Here is a 25,414-nt window from a genome sequence, read left to right on the forward strand (position 1 = left end):
AATAAACGTAATTCCTGTTGTGAACTGCACACACAAACGGCCCAAGGTATCCTGCAGATGATGAAGCTACTGTACTACCATAGCTGCTTCTTCTTGCAGCAGCACAATTTATTGTCATTAAAGTCTCAAAAGCAAACAGTAAGAGCATGATAACTTCCTAGCAGGCTTCTCCCCTATGACAAAGTAGAGCAGAAATAGGCCCAGATAAGACAGCAATAATACATTTATTAGCCAATTCTATGTCAAGAAGAACAGGAGGACTGACATTGGCTTGCAATAATTGAACACAGAACACCATCTGTAAATGTAGCATGTCCTAACTAGAACATATTACTTCAGCAAATATTTGCCATTTTTCTGAATAGCAGAGCAGTAGGAATGTGTGTTAAATACCTACCATTAAACCTTTTTGTGCTACAATCAAATCTTAATGGTGTGCAAACATATCTCCATTCATGCACATCCTTTGACATGGGGTGGGACCGGGCAGCTGGAAAGAGGGATCTGAGTGCTGGGAAATTAGATAAGTAACGAGGTGAGAGAAATGATGAAAAGTTACTTGCAAGAGCAAATCCAATTGTAGGGTACAATGCGAGTTAGAAGCAGGAAAGAATGCAGGTATAATTGCCTCCAGCAATGAATGAGGAAAGAAAGGCAATGACGCACTGGCAAACCACCATCACCATGTTCATGTGTGGAGCAACAAAGAATAAATACGGATAACCACTGATTTTTTAAAGGAAATTAAAACATTGGAAAAAACTGAAAAAGACCCACCAGAATTCACAACCAATAGAAAATGAAACAGGAAAGTTTATGCATACTCAAAGGACTTCAACTCCTGAGTTTCATGCTGATCAGCTCCTTATTATGGTTTATTACAAGGGGTTAAAGTTCACTGCCTGGATGGTTGACACTTTAGTAGGGGGCATGCTCTTCAAGGGTACCCAAATCCTACAATGAATGTAATAAATTGTACATGACTCAAAGACCCCTGTGTGTTAACCCTCTCTCTTTTCCTCTCTCTGTAGAACTGCGGATGATCCCTTACATGATCACCATTGGGGATGCTATCCACAACTTTGCAGATGGACTGGCAATGGGTGCAGCCTTTTCCACCTCCTGGCGGACGGGTCTCGCCACTTCCGTGGCCGTGGTATGCCACGAGCTGCCTCATGAGCTGGGTATGTCTACAATTTAATTATTCACCAACCACTGACACCAGAGGGTGTCCAAGGGTACTGCCCAGTGGCCATGGAGTTCAGTAAGAAGCACTGGTTTGAGTGAGGAGTCTTGCCGCTTCCATGGCAGTGGTGTGCCACGGGTTGCACCATGAGCTGGGTACATCCACAGTCTATCCCTAACCAATGACAAAGAAGGTATAAAGAGGTTTCTTATCCAGTAACCATGAAGCTAACGGATGAGAATGGGTCCAAGTGGCAAATCTTGTACCCATAGAGACCAAACCAAAGCACAATGTAGGTTCTACTAGTAGGAACTCTTTCTTTGTGTCCAGTGACCTGTAAGCTGTACGAATAATTGTCCATGTCCTGGAGCTTGCAGAGCCTAACTGTGGTTTACCACTGATTCCATGTGAGTACTGGTGCTCTGGGGCCAGCTTTCTACCCACTACTCAGTGTAATCTAGGGGGTGTCATATACTTTCCCTAAGACCATTGCCAAACCTGTCCCCAGACCCTATTAGGGGAAACTTCACGTGGTCCCTAAATCAGACCACCCTAGCTGTCTCCCGTCAGTTGTGAGTGGTTTTAATCTTTGTACTCTGGTGTTTACCGTTTTAATACCTCTATTGTAAATGTTGGACGTCTGTTGCCAGAACTGCAACGAAAAATGACCCATGTGAGCTACTCACACCTGACCTGGATGTGATCACTGCTAACAACCACTTCCATTGTCAATATTCGGCTTGATGTGTGCTAGGTCCAATCATCGTCCACCCAGTGAACCCTAAACTGTGGGGTCCATGCATTGCTGATGTATCAGCTTCCTTAGTCCCCCTGTAGACTTCATTGCGCTGTGAATGTCACCCCAACCTTCTAATCTTGCCTTTTTCCCTGGCCACAGGTGACTTTGCCGCCTTGCTGCACTCTGGACTGAGCGTCAAGATGGCGCTCCTGCTGAACTTCGGCAGTGCCCTCACATCCTTCATCGGGCTGTACATCGCACTTTCCATCTCAGCGAACGAGGAGGTGGAGCGCTGGATCTTCACTGTGGCCACCGGGCTCTTCCTCTACGTGGCCTTGGCAGACATGGTGAGAGTCCTGCAGTCTCCACCAGGAAGAGTCCGTCCTTCCCACACCACTGAGCCTCTCTTCCACCTCTCTACATCATCATGCATGCTGTTCATCCTCGTGTGGTCTTCTCACCATCTCCACCCCACCCTGTCCACTCCACTCTCAAATCTCTTTTCACTCTCTAACTTTTCCCTCCATTGGCCTCCCCCGGTTTTACTCTCTCCTCTGTTCTCTTTACTGTGACCCTTCCCACCTCTCACTCCACTTTCAGATCTTGAGATCCTTTAGTTAATCAGCAGAGGATCTCTTCAAATCCAATGATCATTTTCGTAAATCATGGGTTGAGTTTTACAAGCAAAATATCAGGTCTATTAATCATACGTGGATGCGTATGTATGTTCATGTGCATATGTGTGTATGAACAAATGTGTATATCTGTGCATGTGTGTATGTACATATGTGTTTATATGTGTAGTATGTAATGTGTAGTATGTATGTGTAGGAAGCCGGCTCTTTATGTGGTATAACAAAACCAGGTATACCATGCAAAGGGTCCAGGGGTTCCCTCGCGATTGGACAGGTGCTTGCTCTAATAACCCCAAGGTGCTCTTCTAGGGGGTAGTGTGGTTGAACAGTCATAGCCTTATCAGAGAGGAGTGTTAGACATCCGATGAGCACACACAGACAATAAATGGCACACACGACTCAATATGGAGATCCACACCAATTTATAAAAATTTAGGCACCAAGTTCATCATAATCAGGTAAGTACTTTTTCAAATAGCAGGTTTAAAGAAAACAGGGTTTTGATACTTTAATTAAGTCTACATAGGGCAAGTCCCAGGTGGGCTTTGTCTAGTCTAGGAAGCGCGGGTGCAGGGGTGCTTTGCGGTGAGGGTTTTTTGCAGTTCCTGAGTCTCACAGTCTTCTTTGGGGTGCCTGCAGGATGCAGGAAAGCAGCTCTGCTGCTCCACAGGAGATCCTGAGTCTTTGAAGAAGTGCTGGAATTCCTCCCAGGCTTTGGAGGATCAGCAGCTTGCAGAGCAAGACGATTTTGTTGAAATTGTTGAGAATGGGCAAACAGGCCAGCAGGGCTGGTGCCAAATCAGATGCGCCTTCTACAGGTCTTGCTTTCGTGGCTCGTCAGCCCTTCTTCTTTTGGTCAGCATCATCTGATTTTCTGGTGCCAGGGCTCCCCTAAATACTGAATTTAGTGGGTGTTAGGGGAGTATAGGGTAGTAGCTAATGGGCTACTTACCCCTGAGATCACTACACTCCCTATTTGATCATTTCCAGGGGAAGTGACAGACAGTGCTCCTGAGGCGGAAGCCGGGAGCGAGTGATTTTTTAACAATTTTAGTTGTTTTTAAATTCTTGTGTGTGATAACGTGTACCTCTGAAAACTCGAGCCTCTGCATTTCCGTGGACATTGACCGCGCAGCTGATTAAAGGCGCTGCTGCGGTGATTGCCGCCATTCCAGGGAAGCCCCTCGCTCCTGGACACGCCCACTGATGCTCGGCCCACGCCCCCCTCCCACACGATATAAATCGCGCCTTTTCTCTAGCGCGTATTGGTGACAGACAGTGCTCCTGAGGCGGAAGCCGGGAGCGAGTGATTTTTTAACAATTTTAGTTGTTTTTAAATTCTTGTGTGTGATAACGTGTACCTCTGAAAACTCGAGCCTCTGCATTTCCGTGGACATTGACCGCGCAGCCGATTAAAGGCGCTGCTGCGGTGATTGCCGCCATTCCAGGGAAGCCCCTCGCTCCTGGACACGCCCACTGACGCTCGGCCCACTCCCCCTCCCACACGATATAAAGCGATGTGCTGCCAACGGCCGCGCAGCGGACGCGCGCAGCAGGCGCGCCGCCGGCGCGCCAAAGGCAAGCCCGTCTGCGCCCGTCCGCGACCATACGGGACCCGGGGCCATAAACCCTGAACTGCACACCTCTCATTTAAGGACCTATAGTCCAGCAATTATCCACAGCATCGGAACCGCAGCTGTAGCACGCTGCACTCATAGGTTCCCACCAGATGAACTCCCTTCCCGCTGCCTGGCCTGTAAACATCCCTTCAACACCAAAATCTCGACAGACACGATTCAGAAATACTGTATGTACCTGCTGAATTGTAGGTCCCTCCCGAAACACAGCACGGAAATGGCCCTGCTGTTGGAAGAGTGGAAGCCGGACGCCATCTTTCTGACGGAGACATGGCTCACCTCCCACTCTGAGCCGTACCTAGTCACAGCCTTACCCCCTGGCTATCAAATCCACAGACTAGACCGGTCGGAAGGGAGAGGAGGAAGACTGGCTATCATACTAAAGGGCCAGTATTGTTGCCGTACTACCTCTGAAGCAATCCCCGAGTGTGAAAGTCTAGCATTCACTATTGACTTCTCCTCAAATATCTCCTTCTCAGGCACCTTGATATATCGCCCCCCAGAGCCGGTAAAAATGTTCCATAGATCTCTCCCGAACATTATAGCCAAACGTATCATGTCGACAGCCAACCATACTCTTCTGGGAGATCTTAATTTTCATTTTGACAGCTCCACAGACCATACTGCGTTGGAACTAATAGATGACCTAGCAGCATTACAATTAATTCAGCATGTCTCAGCCCCCACTCATGAAAAGGGCCATCTACTAGACCCGATTTTTAGCAACTGCACGGAGCTGGTGGTCAGTCAACCCTGGACTGATCACTCCTTAATACCTTTCTCCTGGTTTACCTGTAAAACCCCTCTGCCCACCCCCCAAGTCAAATTCACAAGGAACTGGGCGAAACTACCCATCAAGGTCTGGATAAGCAACTTAGAATCCACCTGCCCACCCCACTTTACAGACCCCCAACACAGCAAACCAGGAATATGAGGGTTGGATCACAAAATCTTTGGACGCCACCCTACCTTTTCTGAAATCCATATCGAAAAGACTGCACAAATCAGCTCCTTGGTTTTCAGACATGCTAAGAGCAAAAAAACGCTTATGTGGGAAACATGAGAGAGCATGGCGCCTAGATTTTCTACCTGAGAAAAAGTCCCAATACAAAGAGGCAATCAAGGCTTATAAAGACGAGATTAGGACGGCTCAAGCCGCTTATTTTTCGGCTAAAATCATGGAAGCCAAATCCAAACCAAAGGAAATCTTCCACTTAGTAAAAAGCCTGACAAAAGTGAATAACTCAGCCCCACCCTTGGCAAAAACACAAACACAGTGTAATGAGCTAGCAGATTTTTTTCCATAATAAGGTTACCAAGATCTACTCCTCTTTTCCGACAGTAGACATAACTTCAAGAACAGCTGTCCAGGTACCACTGAAACATATAACTCTCCCAGACCAGCCTACCCTCGAATATTTTCTCCCCTTAGATCTGGAAACCCTTAATCATCTGGCCCGGCAAGTCAAATCTGGCTCCCCACTCGACCCAGCACCACCGGATGTCATGATGCAGGCTAGCCAGGCTACCCTACCCGTGGTACTGGATCTGTTAAACTCCTCCATTTCATCCTGCACTGTGCCCACAGTATGGAAAAGAGCCATGGTGCGGGCCTTGCTTAAAAAGCCCAATCTAGACCCCGAAGACCATGCCAATTACCGCCCAATCTCACTGCTCCCTTGGGCAAGCAAAATCCTTGAGAAACACAAACATCCAGCTAATAAAATTTCTTGAGAACCACTTGTTACTGGATGCTTCCCAGACCGAAACCGCACTGTTAACGGTTACCGAAGAGTCACGGAGGATACTGGACCAAGGTGGTTCAGTGGCAGTGATCCTCCTCGACCTAAGTGCGGCCTTTGACACGGTCAGCTACTCCATTTTGCTGAACCGTCTATCGAAGATTGGAATAACAGGCAATGCACTTAGGTGGCTCAATTCCTTCATGAGCAACAGAACATTCCAGATCTTCGACGGTGACACAGTGTCAGCTAGCAAACCACTGAGCTGCGGGGTACCACAGGGTTCCTCTCTGAGCCCTGCGTTGTTCAACATATATATGAAACCACTGGCTGGGGTCGTCAAACCGTTCGGTATTAAGATCATATCATACGCAGACGATACCCAGCTAGTGGTGTCTCTGGCGCAGGAGGGTAACAGGCACACCTCAGCAGGCCTCATGAAATGCCTAGAGGATGTTAAGGAATGGATGACAGCCTCCTCCTTAAAGCTCAACGGAGATAAAACGGAGCTTATGCTCTTGGGCCCAACATCTCCAGTGTCTTTCATCTCCCTCTGGCCGTCCTGTCTAGCCCCTCCACCAATCCCTAAGGAAAGTGTAAAAAGCTTGAGAGTGTGGTTAGACAGAAATCTCTCGTTCACTACCCAAGCCACCAAGCTGTCTGCCACATGTTTTGGCTTACTTAGAACACTGAGGAAAGTCCTGCCCCTCTTGCCGATGGAAGCTAAACAAGTAGCAATACAGGGACTGATACAGTCCCGGCTAGACTTCAATAACGCCCTTTACTTGGGTGCCCCCGAATCGACCCTGCGGAAGCTTCAAGTGGTGCAGAACTGTGCAGCCAGAACCCTGCTACAGATCCCACGCAGACAGTCAGTCAGGCTCGGATTAAAAAGACTGCATTGGCTTCCGGTGAAGCAGAAAGTTGCATTTAAGGCATTATGCATCTCCCACCGAGCCTTCTGGAACACAAGCCCAGCAATTAGTGGCAATCTAGTTACCCACTACCATCCTAGCAGGAATCTCCGATCTACGGAGGCTTTTCTAGCCTCAGTGCCCAAAGTTAAAAGAACCAGAGCCGGAGGAAGGACGTTCTCCCTAAATGCCTCCAAGCTATGGAATTCTCTCCCTCTGCAACTTCGCTCTGACCCCAACCTGCTCTCATTTCGTAAACAACTGAAGACCTTGTTGTTCACACAGTCTCCCTGATCCCGATCACCTCCTCAACGATCACATCTGCACACCTAGCGCTTGGACGCCCTTGGGGCAGCAACCGCGCTCTACAAATCCACATACAATACAATACAATACAAGTGGGCTTAACCCAGTCCCAGAGATCCTAAATTTGCTATCGCCAAGATTGTCGCTTCTGAAAAGTCGTATCCACTTCAGGTAACCCAGTTCAGGGGTGGTGCTTGCCTGAGGGTGGACACGTCTGTCTTGCTTAGCTAATTTTCCAACCAGTGCAGGTGCCAAAGGGCTCGGGACAAAGGGGGTGGCTCCTCCTCCTGTGAGAGAAGCCAGATTCACATACCCAAGGCAGTAGGCCTCTTTGAAGCTCCCCAGCTTTGGAATGCTAATCCGCAGGTCATCCTGTGGACAGGGGGGCACAGCACTCTCTGCCTGAGCAGGCTTGGTTTATGGCCCCCGGAGAGCAGAGACGCTCACCCTTGAGGGTCAGGCACTCGTCTCTAGTGGCAGGCTGGCTAGAACAAGTCAGTCAGCACACCAGTGGATGGTAAGTTTTCAGGGGGCACTTCTAAGGTGCATGTATTTTTCAATCCGACACTGGTATCAGCACGGGATTAATAATACCAGATGTTTGATACCAAACACCCCTATTTTGAATGAAGCTATCATGTAGCTGGGCAACTCTTTTTCACCAGTGTCCACCACATGCTATTATGATGGCTTCCCTGATCACCTGTACTGGCAGTTATTGAACTGACCAGTACGGGACATATCTGCTCATGCAGTTATGCCCTCACATGTAGTATAGTGCACCTTGCCTTACGGTAGAAAAGGCCTGCTGTTGGGGTGACTTACTTATACTGCATGTATAGGCGTTTATGTGTATGTATGTGAACAATATTATAGACAAGTGCTTGGACTAGGAGCAGGCGTGAGCATGGTCTAGTGACAAGGTATCTTCTGTGGGACGCAGGTTGCAGTAGTAAACTCTGTCCAAATAGATCACAAACCCCTAAAAGGGCGGAATAGCAACATCCAGTGGCTGCTTGGAGGGACCTTTACTTGCAAAGTCCGGACTTCACGGTAGAGCGCAAGGCAGGGCTGTCACATGACACTTATGTAACATCTGTCAAATCAGTAATACTGCTGTGTTTGTCGCCTGTTGCATCCTTGTACATTGGGTGATTCCTCAAACAAACCCAGTCAACTGGTCACCTGTTGGCTGTTGCTTCGTGTATTTACTTGCTCTCTAGTGTCTCTTCTTGTTCGTTGTCTCTTTCTCTCCATATCATTGGTGCCTCTTTTCTTCGCTCTCTTGTATGTCTGCCTATCATGCCCTTTTCCTTTAGACACTACTAACTCTCTCTTCCGCTGTATTATATTTTGCATCTGCAGTTATTTTTTAATTTCAGGTGTTTCTTTTCTATCTCTTCCTTCCAGCAATTGTCCTCTCACTTTCTTCACAGAACTGGCTGCTTCATGTGCCCTCTCGCCACAGCTCTGCTCTCTCTTTGTTGACTGCCCTGTCTCTCCTACCATGTCTTCTGTTTGTTTGGCATCTCTATCCTGTTCACTCTTCTGTTAGTTCTCCCTCTTCCTCCTCCTGGCTCTGTGTCTTTCCATTTAGTTTCCACACCTCGCATGTCCCCTCCAGTCCTGAAAAGCCCCATTTGCTGGTCACCATGATATGTTTCCACTAGAGTGCACACCTTAGGCCTACTCCCTTCCTCCCAAAGCCCTCACTTAAGGTCACTTGGATTAGTTTGCACCTGGGTGTACACCTGAGGCCTGCTTCCTTGGTCCAGAAGCCCCCTCTTGAGGTAACTTTGATCTGTTTACACCTACGGGCTGCTTCCTTGGTCCACAAGCCCCCTTTTGAGTTCACCTTGCTCGGTTTACACCTGAGGCCTACTTCCTTGGCCCAGAAGCCCCCGCTTGAGGTTACCTTGCTCGGTTTACACCTGAGGCCTACTTCCTTGGTCCAGAAGCCCCCGCTTGAGGTCCCTGTGATCAGTTTGCACCTAAGTGCACTCCAGAAACACCCGCTTGAGGTCACCTTGATCTTTTTGCACCAGAGTGCACACCTTAGGCCTGCTCCCTTCTTCCCCAAGCCCTCACTTGAGGTCACTTAGTTCAGTTTGCACCTGGGTGTACACCTAAGGGCTGCTTCCTTGGTCCAGAAGCCCCCTCTTGAGGTCACCGTGATCTGTTTACACCTGAGGCCTGCTTCCTTGGTCCAGAAGCCCCCGCTTGAGTTCATCTTGTTCTATTTGCACCTGAGAGCACACCTGAGGCCTGCTTCTTTGGTCCGGAAGCCCCCGCTTGAGGTCACCTTGTTCTGTTTACACCTAAGGGCTGCTTCTTTGGTCCAGAAGCCCCCTCTTGAGGTCCCCTTGATCTGTTTCCACCTGAGGCCTGCTTCCTTGGTCCAGAAGCCCCCTCTTGAGGTTACCTTGATCTGTTTGCACCTTAGTGCACACTTGAGGCCTGGTTCCTTGGTCCAGAAGCCCCCGCTTGAGGTCACCTTCTTCTGTTTGCACCTGAGTGCACACCTGAGGCCTGCTTCCTTGATCCGGAAGCCCCCGCTTGAGGTCACTGTGATAAGTTTGCACCTGAGTGCACACCTGAGGCCTGTTTCCTTGGTCCGGAAGTCCCCGCTTGAGGTCACTGTGATCAGTTTGCACCTGAGTGCCCTCCCAAAGCCTGATTCCTTGGTCTAGAAACACCCGCTTGAGGTCACCTTGATCTGTTTGCACCAGAGTGCACACCTGACGCCTGCTTCCTTGGTCCAAAAACTCCCCTTTTAGGTCACCTCGATCTGTTTGCACCAGACTGCACACCTGACACCCACTTCCTTGGTCCAGAAGCCAGCTTTTCAGGTCACCTTGATATGTTTACACCTGAGTGTGCACCTGAGGCTTGCTTCCTTGGTTCCAAAGTCCCTGCTGAAGGCACCATGCTGTCTTTGCATGTGAATGCACACAAGAGTCTTGTTCCTAACCCCTGTGCCTCTCTTTCTCCCCAGCTGCCAGCCATGATGAATGTGAAGGACAAGAGACCGTGGCTCCTCTTCTTCCTGCACAACCTGGGTCTGCTGCTGGGCTGGGCCATCTTACTGCTGCTGTCAATCTACGAAGAGGACATCGCGGTATGACCCCCTAAAATGAACTCTAGGATGCTGCTTTTCACTTGTGACATTCCTTTGATGCCAATGCAGGATCATCGAGGGTGTCATCAAACTGTGAGCCCCTCTAACAAACTCTTTGACTCTGTCCTCCGCCTGTGATACACCATGGTAGCAAGTAAGGAGCCTCGTCATTCACTCTACGAGGGAGACATTGACGTGTGACTCCCACTAACGAACAATAGAAATCTACACTCTCACTCCAGTGACGGCGAGACCGGTCCCCAGCTATACTGTCTATGAGGAGGACATTGAAGTGTGACCAACCAAGACTACCTCCAATGCATGCACTTAACAGTCCTCTGACTTTCCCAGTACCCCCAATGAAAGCCACGCAATCATGCTCCATGGCATTCACTCAATGGGGGAAGTAATCTAACTTGACTTTATGGTATACCTCCTATGCCTGAACTCTGAAACTGCAGATCCTGTCCTTCCTTTGTGACACCCCCTGAAAGACACGCAGGATCCGCACCCACTATGTTTCCTCTGCCAGTAGACTATTGCCATGTGACTACATGGTCAACAGTGAATGCCTGGACATATATACATTACATCTGCAGGGACGTTCCATGGATGGCCACGTGAGATCCAGGCCAACATCGGTTACTCCATAAATGTAGCATTGTACCTCCCCTACCGGCATAGAAAGCCCTCGTTCTCATCCATGCCCTTGTGTTTCCCTCTCAAGACCATGTGGGATCCTGATGCGCAACGTTCGCTCTACAAGAGGAACACAGTGGCTTGACCCCAGAATCAACCAGGAATCCCTTGATTTGTGAACCTATGTTGGTGTCCTTAATCCCACGGATGGCCATGTCCATTCACAGTTCCTCCCTTGTGGGATTCTCATTGGCTTGCCTCATTGGAACTTTGGCCATCATGTGCAAATTGAAAGTTTAGGGGGGGGGGGGAGAGACACAGCACACACTTTATGCATCAGACAGTTTAGAAAATTGGGAAAAGCCACATGATAAACCACTCAGCCAGGTAGCCGAAGTTTCCCTGGTGCTGCTGGACAGTGCCGTAAGGGTGGCTTAACCTGTGAGAGGGTGGGATCCATGCCTGTGTCATATGAAACCTTATGAAGTAAGCATGTGTGTGTGTGTTAAGGAACTTCTTAACCATGTAAAATTAGGATCAAGCATCGCTTCCTCAAATTGTGTTAATTTTGATGTATACAGTTTTGGGGAAGTCAAATATTGCATCCGCGAGCCCAAAGATCAGATTAGCAATATCCAGTATTTTAAGGAATTATGAAAGAAGTTGAGAGTTTTCAATAGAAGTATTAAGAATGGAGTTATATCAGAGCCCTTCAGGATGTGACTGAAAGCCTTAGCCAGTGCATTCTTAGAGATGAGATGCATGTAGGAGCACCAAGAACATCAGAGACGGCCCGGGAAACGACATTGAGAGGTCCTGCAAGGATGATGGAATCCGGGTCAACTCCCCTGAGGTGGAGGCAACCCTCAGGATGATAGTCTGCCATCAACATTCTTTGGTGCATAGTTAGTCCTGCCTGAGGTGTAAGATGCTGATTGATAACCAGTACTTGAAGATTTGATGAACTGTGAGTCCTGTACCAGAAGCTTGCACTGGAAGTCTGGTACGGTAACCCTGCGCATGCACCTCTTGACTCAGAAGCCGATACTGTGAATGAGACGTAGTCATACGCAGTTCTTGGTGGTGGTGCTGAACGTCTACATTCTCTGACTGTGTGAAGGAGATATGAGGGGTAGAGAAAAATACCTACAGTCTACACCAGGGCCCCCCATGGGTTGTGAAGCTGCACAAGTTCAACTACAGAGGGTGGAGAAGTCTATGGTCTCCAGCACACTGCAGAACCTACCTCCTGTCTACTAACTGTACCAAAGGGTTGAAGTTAAAACCTGAGCTGTGTCAAGGCATTACCAACTTAAAATACCTAGCTAGATGCAACTGTCAGTTGGTTCTGGAACTATGGGGAGAGGTTCATGCATCCCTTGTGAGATGAGCCTGATACTGATGTACAAAAATGCAACGTAAAGCATGACATGCCATGAACTCAAGTAGACACACTATGCACTCCTCCTGCTCCTGGTGAAAGGAAGACCAAGTCTCTGCACAGTCACTTTGTTTATACTTGATGTTCATCGGTTGCAAGAGCAGAGAAGTGGTAGGTCTGTAGACCAGGAAGCCATCACCACAAACGTTACTAGAATATTTGACTACTGGGCATGCTGGAGAATTTTCAAGGTTGGCCAATGGGCCATCAAGGGTTTTCCGATGTTGGCTCCATCTGCTGTCCTGCTGTCTCAGATAGTGCTGTAAGGTAAACCACAATATCCGATGGATCTGCTTCAGCTGTCGCGAGGCCCACAGCTTGCATGGGTAGCCCCTGGATAAGGTAAAATGCACTTCCTTCCCTGGTCCTGGTCAAACACATGGTTATGTTGCTTCCTGAAGTAACTACTTTAACAAATGGGCAATTGGCAAGCTTCCTTATGACATATTAAAGACAAGACGTATAGTAGCTGTCTTCTGTTACATCACGGAAGTGATGCTGCAGGCGCTCTGGACCAGCCAATGGGGCTCTTCCTGTTTTCAGTGGTCAAGAGATAAAGGCGCTCACTAGGAGGAGTTTTCATATTTATCACTTCATGAGATGCTGTATTGCCCATGATGAAGCTCAGGCAGAGAAGGTAATTTGAGGTTGGTCTGCTGTATTTTGTACATCACTAAAGGCAAAGGCGGATCGGGGGGTTGAGGATCCACCGAGGTAGTGTTGGGCTCTTGACCATCTCATCCGATCAGGCTGAGGGACTCCATAGGGTGCGATGAAGCTGATGGGAGACCGATCCCCATGTTACTATGATTCCTTGCATGATTGTTTCAATGCCCAGAGATCTGGAAGCAGCAGGAGTAAGGTGAGATGTCATATGTCCAGAGAGTGAAGATAATCTGTAAGGAAGCAAAGGTCACAACTGTTTACTTTGAGGATGTGAAGGAAAGCTTGGTGATGAACAAGCACTGATGAAGCCCAGGCTTGTTGACTAAAGAACCTGTAGGAGGTGCTGTATCTGCTGAACTCAGGAGTTGTCTGGGGAGGGAAGAGTTTAAACATCCTCCAGGACTTGGGGGTTGTTTGTGGATAGAAAAGCAGAAGCCGGATAAGAGCAGATCATTTAGAGTGATGGTTCCCCAACATCAGAAGAAACAGCTGGATCTCCTGCTCATGAGTGTAATCCTGGAGAAACTGAATCCACATAAACGGGGGTCCAGTGTAGGTACAGGAGGTTCAAATGTAGGCCTGATTTCAGGCTAATGTCTAACTATATAAATTATTTCAATTTAGATTAATTTTATATAAATATGTTTTATGTGATATCCTGAAAATCTACTATTAATCCATCAACCCAGATGTACGTGGGACCCCCACACTTACAATAATGATAATCAGGGGGTGCCGGGTATCGTCTAGATTAGTGATGTCCAACATTGGTACATGAGGACTAGATTCATGACAAATATTTTAAGGATAGCCTCGGACTATATAGATACTACCTATGGGTATGTAAACTTATCTCATGGGCGCGTCCATGAAATCTGCCGTGCCTCCGGCCATCCTGGCCAAAGTTGGACAGTCAGAGTCTGCAGATGGGAAAGAGCAGGCTCTATGATTTGCCTGATCCCAGGAGTGATTGGAAACGGATGGGTGAGTGCACGTAGAAGATACCACATCTCTTGAGGTTTCCAGAAGCCTTAATACTCCACGATTGAGAGAAGTGCCCAGCCTAAAGAAGGAGTGGTAAAGTTGGGAAAAGACCCTTTATGTGTGAACAGTCACAGGCCAGGGCCAGTTCTGGTCAACACTAGACAAACAATATGGCTGTAGTACATTCCTCTACTTCTTGCAAGGTTTGCGCAGTGTTGGCTGTGGCTGGCAAGCATCTCTCAAATGGCCCGCATGAGAGAACATCAATAGGTCCATCACTCTCCTAGCCAAGTAACCGGTAACATGCTGCGATGTTGTTCTCCTAGCCAACCAAACGGTAACAAGCTTCAATGTCGTTCTTCTAGCCAACCAACAGGATTCAATGTTGTTCTCCTAGCCAAACAACCCCTAACAAGCTTCGATTTCGTTCTGCTAGCCAACCAAATGGTAAAAAGCTTCAATGTCGTTCTTCTAGCCAACTAACCGGTAACACGCTTAGATGCTGTTCTCCTAGCCAACCAACTGGTAACAAGCTTCAATGTCGTTCTTCTGGCCAACCAACCGGTAACAGACTTCAATGTTGTTCTTCTAGTCAGCCAACCGGTAACAAGCTTAGTTGTCACATTCTCATGGTGTTGTGGCTTCTGAATTTCTAGCACCTCCTTCTCAGGTAAGGAGTGTGGAACCAATTACTTTTTATAGCAGAACATTTTGATGCCCATGATCTGGTTGTACTCAGAGATGCTCCAAAAACAAATGAAGGAGAAAAATATGTATCTCACTCAGTGACTTAAATCGGCCAATAGAAACAGACTACAGACACTTGACAATGATGGAAATACTGTGTATGCATCCTGTCCACTCTTAATGCGCCAGTGTGATCAGTATTCAGACAATGACAATAAACATTATATTTATTTGCTTACTGTGTACTATGTCACCAGCTTCAATACTGCATGCATGGGTCAGGCTTCTCTGCGGGTTCCCCTACAGAGACGCTGAATGAGCTGTTTGTTGAAAGTTGAGACCTGTGGATATCTTATCTTGCCACTGATTCCCCTGCCCATCAGCTCATGGTTCCCTCACTGCCTTCTCACTCTCCAGTGCCCCTGACATAAAAGCAAATGCTTCCAATTCCTCAACGGTTAGACATTCTGCACCTACTTGTTATGCCACTATGGCTTCCATACAAACACTAAGGGTACAATGACCCTCAAACAGCCACAAAGAGCATGGGCTCCAGAGAGGGGAAACTTGAGGTTACCTGTCTTCCGTGAAACCTGAGGTTGTTTGTTCCTACTTCCCTCGACTTACATCGCTCTTCCTGTGGCAAGGTGGGTTCTGGTCGAATAACATAACGTGTATTTGTAAAGCGCACGGTCACCCAGAAGGGTATCCTGGCACTGAATAACAGATGTTTATTGTTACTCAACTCAATAGTACTCACTTTATCAACCTCAAAATTATGAAAGGCTGAGTGGACTCACTGGGATTTGAACCTGTGACCATAAGGTCAAACTCAGGCCTCTACAGGGGACACATTCGGCCACAAAGCCACCAGACCCCCCTGCCTGTCTAAATTAAGGAAGAGTGTAGTGGAGCAAGAGGGAAATGGGAGATAATTTTTTGGGCTTGTTTGTGCATGAGAGAGTGGCAGATGGACAGCTCTGCAAGGAAAGAGCTGGGTCCCCCAATGCCCTTCTTTTGAGGCTCATTTACATCTAATGCCCCAGGCGCTTACTGGAAATCTTCATCTACATTAATCCTACTCATTGTTACTGTTGGACTTGGCCCTTTTTGCAGGGTCATCCCTAAACTTTTTGCCTTCCTCCTGTATTTTTTCTGACCTGTTGTTGGCTGTTTTATGACTCTGGGCACCTTACCACTGCTGACCAGTGCTAAGGTGCATATGCTCTCCCTATGGTAAAATGTATACATTGATTGGTGTCCATGTTTGGCTTATTTGGTTTACTATCAGCCCCTAGTAAAGTGCACCAGGAGTGCCAGGGCTTGTAAATACAAATGCTGCTGGTGGGCTTGCAGCACTGGTTGTGCCACCCACAGAAGCGGCCTAGTAAAATATGTCTAGGGTCTGCCACTGCAGAACCTGCGTGCAGTCTGGTACTGTCATACTGGCTGGGCAAGTGCACTCACTTGCCAGCCTCCAAACCTTCCCTTTGCCTCATGTTAGTCACCCCTATGGTAGGCCCACGGGCAGGGTGCATTGTAGGCATAAGGTAGGACATGCCCTGATGTGTGTGACATGTCCTAATAGGGAATTACAGCCATTTTCGTTTTTCACTATTGAAGGCTACCTGCTCTCCATAGGCCAGAATGGGCTGCTGGAGTCACTACACGCTGTGACCCCAGGGGACTCATAGAGCATGGTAGAATGTCAAGTTTAGTATGCCTGAACTCAGAATAATAAAATACTTCTTGTAGTCAAGTTTATTTTAATATCCTGGGTTTGTAAATACTACTTTTAGAAAGTTAGTATTTACTGACCTGGCCATTTCAGTCCGCCTCTGCTGTGTGTGTGTGTTCTGCCTAGCAACAGTAAGGAGCAGGGTTGGGGAATCCCCAGAGACAGGCTGGCTGCCAGGTGGTGGGTAGAGAGATTACACCAGGATGGGTGGGAGGAGTACACCTTGACTCTTGAATAGACCTGGGCTCTGCCACCACAAAGCCGGCTCCGCCCCCTGTGGAGCGGCTGATGTCTCTGCCCTGCTGCTGAAAGGAAAGAGCAGAGTCACCATAACAAAGTGCTCCAGAACTGGACTGAGCCAGGCCCAGGCCCCCTGGCGCTAAAAGACAAAAGAATCACTGTATAAAAGTAGGAGCCTGGCTCCTAAGAAATTAGAATCCTGTTTTACCACAAAGAACCTCTGCCCGACTAGAAGGAGAAGAAGACGCTGGAAGGACTGGCCTGCTGCTTGCCTTGCTGAGAAAGGAGAGGAAGAGACTTGCTGAAAAGACTTTGCTGCTTTGTGCTTTAAACATTCTCCAAGGGCTTGATCTGAGCTTGCCCCCTGAACTGAACCCCAGGACCAGTGGGTTCTTTGTGCCTTTGCTCGTCCTGAAACTCGAGCCGTGTGTGCATCCCGCTTGAGGAAGACTGCGCCCCTCATCGCCCCTCCTAGGGCCGTGACACTCGGGAGCTTGCCTGCCTTCGCCCCCCTTGAGAGCCTCGCTCCGACCGGAGTCGCTCTCTGCCCCGGGCTAGGCCGCCGGCGCCTCTGCCACCGCCTGCTATTGGAGCGCGCTGAAGCGCTACCGCCCCTCCCGCCGGACTCCCTATCGGACCATCGTGAGCCCCGCCGGGTCCCCAGCTGCACGGACCGTGCCCTGTGACCCCGCTTCGCCTTATTTCCCCGTCCGCAGGAGCCGAGTTGCTGTAAGTACTGGAACCACAAGTAACATTTGCGAGAGACTACAAAGTATCCATTTGAAACTACAAACAAAGAACATTTGCCTGTCTAACAATCTGGTGGCATAGAGAAAACGTTATTGGTCTTGTGGTAAGTCTGCTGAGATATATATACCTATTTCTACATAAAGAAGCGTATTTTTCTACATATCCAAGTCTGGTGTCCATTTCTGGGGGGGATTGATGTATTTACTGTGTGTATGATTGCAACTGCTTAACTGACTATCGCCTGGAGAATAGCCTTGGCTGCTCACACCACGCACCTAGAGGGTGAGCAAGGGTCATTCAAAAGGGGTTATCCTGCGCCCTGACGTAGAGGAGAGGGTTCCTGCTTGACACAAGGGCAACCTTGCGCCAACCAGAGACCCCCAAGTCTAACAGTTACTTTTGAGGTGATCGCAAACTCCACTGACACATCTGGGTACCCAAAGACCATAGCCTCCTCATTATATTTCCTGATTTTACCAAGCCACATGAAGGTCAGTAGTAAAAGGGGTAGTGGTGGTTTGGGCGAGCTCATAAAGGCTGTGATGAGGGTGTGTAGGACTAAGGATAAAGAAGATTGCTGGTAAGGACCCGGGGCATGATCCCTACATTACTCTTCCTTTTTCCAGTCATTTCTAGAATAAATCATTAATTGAGTCTCATAGACGCCTATCTATGCTCAACAAGACTGTAATTAGTGCAGGAAATCAAAAAGCCAGTACATTAAAGCATAATAGTAATCAATACACTGTGACTAAAAGAATTGCCTCCCAAATCTTGTTCTTGGATACAACAATGTTTTTACTGAAAATGTGTAAGGAGGCCCAAGTAGCTGCATAACATACCTCTGGCAGAGAAATTCCCTGAATGTAAGCAGCAACAGCTCTAGTCGCCTTCCATATTTCACCTAGAACAGGAATATCCGATAAAGAGAAAGCCTTAGAGATAGTAGAAGGGACCCATCTTCTGATTGATATGATTGAGGCCTTCCAACCTTGACCAGAACCTCCAAATGTCACAAATAAATTCTCAGACTTCCTAACAGATTGGAATCGATCTAAGAGAAAAATACTGGAACCATGATCCCCTGATCTACAGAAGCAACCTTAGGAAAGAAAGATGGATCATGTTTCAATATCATACAATTTTCCAAAGCTCTACTCAAAGGATGTTTACACAACAGAGCACCAAGTTCACCAATTCTCCTACCAAGTGTTATTGCTACTAGAAATACAACCCTTATTGTTCAGAATTTCAACTCCACTGAGCTCAAAAGGTTGAAATGAACAATGCTAAAGACATTTAAGGACCAGCGGCAAATTCAAGGTGGTAACAAACATCTTCTAAAGGTCTGGCAATGGAACACCCTTTCAACAGCCCGAAGCCAAGAAGTTAATTATTCCTGAACCCACCTCAAGGTTCACAAAAAGGTACATTCTTCTCAAAGTCTTCATTCACAAATTCAAGAGCAGAGGAAATGTTACATCCAAACTATGACATGGATTTCAGAGTATACCACTGCTGAAAGTTTTTCCAATGCTCGGAATAGGCCTTTCAAGTGATAGGGTGCCTAGACTGTTCAACAGCCTCAGTTAAGTGCCCTGGAATTACTTTGGTTTGAAGTCCAACCCTTTCAGCTTCCAGATCGATGTGACAGCAGTCAAAGTGGAATACACTTGGGTGCTCTAAGAGGGAAAGAAGTAAGCGGCATCCCGCAAGGAGACCGAGCCATAGATTGCAAGAAAGGAAACCAGAACCTGCAGGACCAGAACTGAAGAACAACTATCACCTTGGTTGCCCCTTCTTGCATATTTAGAAGAAGGAGTCAAAAAGGCCAGTGTATAGAGAGAGCATCCATTTCCCAAGTTCCTGGAACCAGAAACCCAGGACAGAATCTGGGATGTTTAGAGTACTTGGTAAAGACAAAAAGATGTAGAAATGGTCTCCCAAGTTTTCTGTTTGGCGATTTGTAGGTCTTTGCAAACACAGATTTCGTGAGGTTAGAAAACCCCTGCTTAAATTGTTACCACATTTTGTTTTCCTCCGATATGAATAGCCTTGAATGATAGGAGTTGTCGCTACGCTCATATCCAAATCTTCATGGCCACCAAATTGAGGGTTCTTGACCATGTTCCCCCGTCTGTTTATGTAATACAAAATCACCAGATAGCCTGTATCAAAATATGATGATTTGGCACAAAGACTTGAAATTGGATTAAAGCACAATACATCGCCGGCATTTATGCTTGATTTGAAGAGTTCTGCTTTTCCTTGAAGTTCCACCTGAACGGAATCGACATGTCTATCAATGTTCCACCCTAAACCTTTGTGTTGGAATCCATCATCACCACTCTCAGCAGACCAGGACAAAGGGGAAATCCTTTTTCTGGAGACTCTGGGTTCATCCATTCCCATTCCAACAAACTTTACTTTGGTCATCATGGACCAGAAAAGTGCATTCACAGAAAATTCACACACATAAAACCATGTACTATTAAACAGTCCCCATAAATAGCTATACAAATTAATAGATTAACAGCGTTAAAGTGCATCACAGGCTTCCCAGGGTGGTCGGACCGGACAATTCAAATCAACAACCACCCTCATCCAGCTACCAACTCTGTTTCCCCATATGTAAAAGGCAAATGGGACATAAACAACTGCGCTTGCAATTTGTCAAAGTAAAAACGCATTTCATCAGCGGACTTGATGTTTTAAAATGTTAAAAAGAGTAAACAATGTAGGTAAAACAGTTAAAAGATGCAGACAATATATACTTTTAAGGCTGCAGTAACCAATCTAGGAACATCCAGCGCGTACGCCACATCGAGGTTAGAAATCTAGATACAGCAAAGACAATTGGCATATATGTGTCGTACTTCAGGACTCTAAATGCCTCCTCGCAGTGCACAAACCCTAAGTTCCTGCACAGTCGGATAAGCCAGCGCTGCCTAGCTGATTTAAAGCCAGGGCAAAAGAATAAAAGGTGGAGCTCTGGCTCCTCCTCAAAGTTGCAGGCAGGGCACCCTCGAGATGTAGTTTTTGACCATTTGTTAGAGAAAGCACGGAGCGGCAAGGTCCCAAATCTAAACTGAACATATAATTTCCTTGCCAGGGTTGGTTGGATGTCATCCAGAAAAGACTCTAATATATACTCGTCTTTGAATTTCAAGAATTCGGCTGTCAAATGTCCTAAGGCCGAACTTCCCTGGAAATCTACAAGTTTGTCCATCCTATAAGATCTTACCAATTCTGAGCGTGAAATTACAGAGCACAATTCTTCTGGATTTCTCCATAAGCTTGATTTTCCCAGCCTACAACATTCATCCTTTACATGTACAAACCATGGTATTTTACCTACACCCGGGAAACTCACTAACTCCTTTAATTCTGTCTGATAAACAGCCAGTTCCGGGGTCACCCATAGTCTGCGCCCAAAAGTTAGGGGTCTAAGTCCAATCTCATCCCCATTTGGTCAGATTCCTAAGTCCAGCTGTAGGGGGGAAAGGAGGGTACTGGGGTGGGAGGCCCAACAACTACCTCATAAAATTGTTCTCTAGTTTACTCAAACAACCAGAACAACAATGATCCCATAATTCAGCCCCATACATTGTCGCACCCCTTGCTTGCACTTTGTAAATCTCTGCTATTGGCCCAGCTGGCTTGTAGGAGGAGTTTCTATACAGTTTTCCAATTCCCCCCACAGTCTGAGTAAGCTTGAGACTTGCTTTGGCCATTTGGTCCCCTCTTCAGATTTTCAGTCAAGGTGACACCTAGGTAATCAAATACGGACACCCTCTCAAGCATAGTGCCATTCAAGCAAGGGTTAGAACGGAATGTGTTAACTGGATTGAAGACCATAAATGTAGTCTTCTGCGTGTTAATCTCCAGCCCCCTGTTTTTACAGAAGGTAACAAAGCTATCAAGGACCCTCTGGATACCCATGGGCGACTTTGACAATAAGAGGGTGTCGTCCGCAAACATCATTGCTGGTGCCTTTCTACGTGCTATCTTTGGGGCATTGTTATCCTTAACCTAAATGAGTTGGGCGAACAATGCCTTAACCAAGAGGCGCAACAGGGTAGGTGCGAGCACGCTGCCCTGCCTTACTCCTGTGTCAACTGGGAGTCGGGAGGTTAGTTCGCCACATTTCCCAAACCGCACTTGGGCAAAGTTGCCTTCATGCAATCTCATCAGCAAACTCAGGAGTTAGACGGGGATCCCCAGATCTCTAAGTACACCCCATAATTTAGCTCTGGGCACCAAATCAAAAGCCGTCTTCAGATCCACAAATATTAGAGACTGCCACCCTCCAGTGTCACCATTTTCCAATATAAAAGTTGGAGTCTATTCGATCGACAGTGGAAATATTTTTTCTGAATCCGGCTTGATTTGGGATTAAAATTTCATGTTCTTTCATCCACACCTGGAGGCTATCAAGGAGTACTCGTGCAAAAAGTTTCTGAGTGACATCGATCAGACTGATCGTCCGATAGTTTGCAAGCAAAACGGGTGAACCCTTTTTAAAAACGGGGACAATTTTTGCCGCTACCCAGGTTTCGGGGATCGCCATACCTTTCATAATAGTGTTGAATAAAACCCATTGGTAGGGTCACCATATTTTTGGTTCTGCCCAAAAGAGATCCCCGGGTAATTTATCTAATCCCGGTGCTTTGCCGAAGGGAAGCTTGCTTATTGCTTTTAAAACTTCAGCCAAAGTAATCACAGGGGCCTCTTCATGAATTGTCCCCAGAGAGATAATAGATGTTTTATCAATTGGGCCAACGGCTTCCTTAGTGGTGTATAAAGCCTGGAAATGAGACTTCCATGCATCCGCAGCTATGTTTGGCTCTATGTCTGGCTTCCTTTTGCTGCTGCCTGTAATGACTATGGACCAAAACGCCTTCATGTCTTTGTTGGAAAAGGCGGTTTTTAAGGCATCTCATCTATCCAGTTCCCAGGTATTTTTTGCTTGTTGGATACTTTCTCTATACAGCACCCGCATTTGTTTAGTTAGGGACCTATCCTTTGCTTTAATGGCCTCTATCAGGGCCCGCTTAGCCTTTCAGCAGCGATTGTTAAACCAAGATCGTATAGTCTCTTTTTTCACCCTAGAGGGAATCTTTGGAAAAAATATGTCAACCAATTTAGAAGTTAATTCTGCATGCGAATCTGCAACTCTATTGATGGTTAGTAAAATACCCTCTGCTGTGATGGCCTCTCCCATTTCTAATAGGGACGGAATAATTCCTGTATATAAGGTGGCCAGTTTATCAGGTGACTACTGATTTGTCCCCATCTTCTTCTTCTTCTGTTATTGGAGAGTATTAATCTATTGTTTAAGGGGGTACAGCGGACCATGGCATTTCTGTAATCCGGTATCTCCAGTTCCATTGTCAGGGCGTTGTGATCGCTGTTGTGTCGCGGCAGGACAGCGAAATCAACAACCCTTTGCCATAGCCTAGTCTCCACTAGGATATAATCCAACAAGGAAGATTGACCTATTCTATTGAATGTTAACTTCCCAGGTATATCCAATTTCGTGCGGTTGTTACATGCTCTCGGGGAGTGGGTCAGTGTGACCGAGTTGATCTGGAGGGCCAGCGGGGACTATGCCTTAATCGGTGGAATTTGCAGGTCTGGGATCAGCCATCGCAAATCCTCCTCGCTAAAGGTTGTATCAGTGGGCTCAACTAGGGGAAATTAACCACATACTGGTGGGGACAGTAGGAATAAAGAGATTCAATCGATCGAAAGTCAGGGATTCATTGCTCAGGCTTACAGGTCGAGAATAAACGTTAATAAAAGCTATCTTCAGTTTAGGGGAAAAAGTAAATGCTACACACTGGATGTCATTAGACGAGGGGTTCAATTGTTCATCTTTACAGCCCAGATGAGAGCCAACCCAAATACATAGCCCCCAGACGGTCTACCCCTCCCCCCCGAGGTGGTAGGGACATTGAATGACGCAAACCCCACCCTTAGAGCGTCTTCCCGTGCCCAGGTTTCCTGAAACATGCATATGTCATATTGGTCCACAAAAAGCTCCCAATCAGGGCAGGGCAGTTTGCTTTTTAGGCCAGCAACATTCCAGGATAAGACTCTCAGCTTAGTATCCAGATTATGCTTGTCAGTGGTGCCATCAAAAGTGTAGATAACGGGGGGTTGAATATCCCTCGTTTGGACCAAGGGATACTTGTGTAATACTCTCTTGGGTGCACCTTCCCTCAATATGCTATTGCTTGGGGGAACATGGATTAGAGCAGCTGGTGTTACAAGCGACTCTTCCCGTATCTCTACTACACCATTGGTCGTCTGTTGTGTTAATATTTCCAGCTCCTTTGATTCCGCCCCTACCGCGAGGCGGGTGGTCTGGCTAGGCTGGCTGCAACTATACTCCTCTAGTTCTCTTGCAGACCTTAGGCTCCTAGTCTATGGGCTGGTCCCAGTATCATTGCATGTCAATCTACCTCTTCCAGAACCCCAAATCTATTTGTCACTGGTAGATTAAATAGCAAGGGTCTGGGAGGTGGGTGCCAGTGGCCCACAGTTTGAAGTTCCAGTGGCCACCTGCCTAGATCTGGACTAATATGGGCCCTAGCTGGCATGTAGCAATGAGAATGGAAATAGCCCAGTGCAAAGGCTCTAATCCCTGTGGGTGGCTCCTGGGGACTATGTTTCTGATTTAGTATGGTACAAATGGTCTGGGTTTTTAAAAAATTGATAACTACACAGTCCCCTGGTGTTGTCTTTTGGCTACTTCCCACCCATCCAACTCTACGGACCATTAGGATTTCACCTGCCATTTCGTAGGGGAACTGTCTGTACCTTGCCAACCAGAACAAACATTTATTCCTGATGTCCAGTTGTATTTCCCTCTGGCCATTTTTAATTTCTGGTACTCCTGTCATTTAATTACATACGGCGATGAAGCTGGGGGGTAAGTTTATAGTGGGCAGGTTTGTTACTTCGGGCTTACCGACTAAAACCTCCTCACCCCCCAACCCTCCTCTGCTCTCCATAGACCCTAATGGAGTGGTGTTGTTTTTATTTGTACCCTGCTTTGTATGTGCGGAGTTATTGTTCCCAACCTCTTAGTTATAACTCCTGGGTCCAGTGGAGGTGATGTGGTCTTGCGCCTGCCGTGCACCTGGCCTTTCTGTAGGATTCAGGGTAGTTTTACCTATCTGATGGCTATGGTCATTAGCACGACTGGCACCCAGGAAAGTGGATGGATCTTGATTCCTCAGCGCACCAGGCCTATCTAGAGGTGTCAAACTTGACGTATCTACCTGGCAGCTAAAATCATTTCCCCCTCAGTACGGCTTGTGTGGTACGTGCACTGGTGTGTTTTTGCCTACTATCCCCCATTATTACCAATTTATCTATGCCATCAGCTAGGGGGGCAAGTTCTTCCTTCATAATAGCTCTGAATTGGCTCTGTAAGTCCATTAACAAATTCAGCACCCAAGATGGATAATCCAAGTCTGCTCGAGAGTTAGCAATACATCCAACAGTTTTGTCAGGGTTATCCAGGTCCTCCACACTAGTTATTGGCCCCACATTAGTTTTCTTTCTTATGTCTCCCACCCCAGTTGCTTGCTTGTGTTTCCCATTCTATGTCATACTGGTAACGATATCCCCTTTTAAGTTACTGGTTTAAGTGTAGCTTCTTGATGTGGTGATGACAGAGGCATGGTTACCTTGGGTGTGGAAACTGGGGTGGCAACTTGAGAAGTAGATCTAACACCGGGCGACAGAAATCTGGGGTTAATGACAAACGCCTCTCAGTGAGCTCTATTTCTGTGGTTACCACACCTATAGTCCTCTGTAAGATCCTGCCGATTAAAGTTGGTGGCAGTGAGGATGAAGGGGTTACTTGGGGTCGGAGTTGTTGTTTAGCGGGGGAGGTGCGCTTTCCCATTATTGAGCCTTAACGGCACCGCAGTGCAGCCACCTCACTACAATAAGCAAACGAGCACCTGAGATCAATTA

General features: G+C 47.1%; 1 protein-coding gene across 1 annotated transcript in view; it reads left to right on the forward strand.

The window, feature by feature from the left end:
* SLC39A4 (solute carrier family 39 member 4) overlaps window positions 1–14,929 on the forward strand; it is a 122,459-nt gene extending 107,530 nt beyond the window's left edge. Inside the window, exons 10-12 of the mRNA XM_085604355.1 lie at window positions 1,032–1,184; window positions 2,085–2,272; window positions 10,155–14,929. Of these exons, the coding sequence (XP_085460481.1) occupies window positions 1,032–1,184; window positions 2,085–2,272; window positions 10,155–10,283 (470 nt within the window). The 3' untranslated portion in view covers window positions 10,284–14,929. The remainder of the gene's footprint in view (window positions 1–1,031; window positions 1,185–2,084; window positions 2,273–10,154) is intronic.
* The last annotated feature ends 10,485 nt before the right edge of the window (window positions 14,930–25,414 follow it).

The sequence above is a fragment of the Triturus cristatus genome, chromosome 5_1 (assembly GCF_964204655.1).
Source record: "Triturus cristatus chromosome 5_1, aTriCri1.1, whole genome shotgun sequence".
Taxonomy (NCBI): Eukaryota; Metazoa; Chordata; class Amphibia; order Caudata; family Salamandridae; genus Triturus; species Triturus cristatus.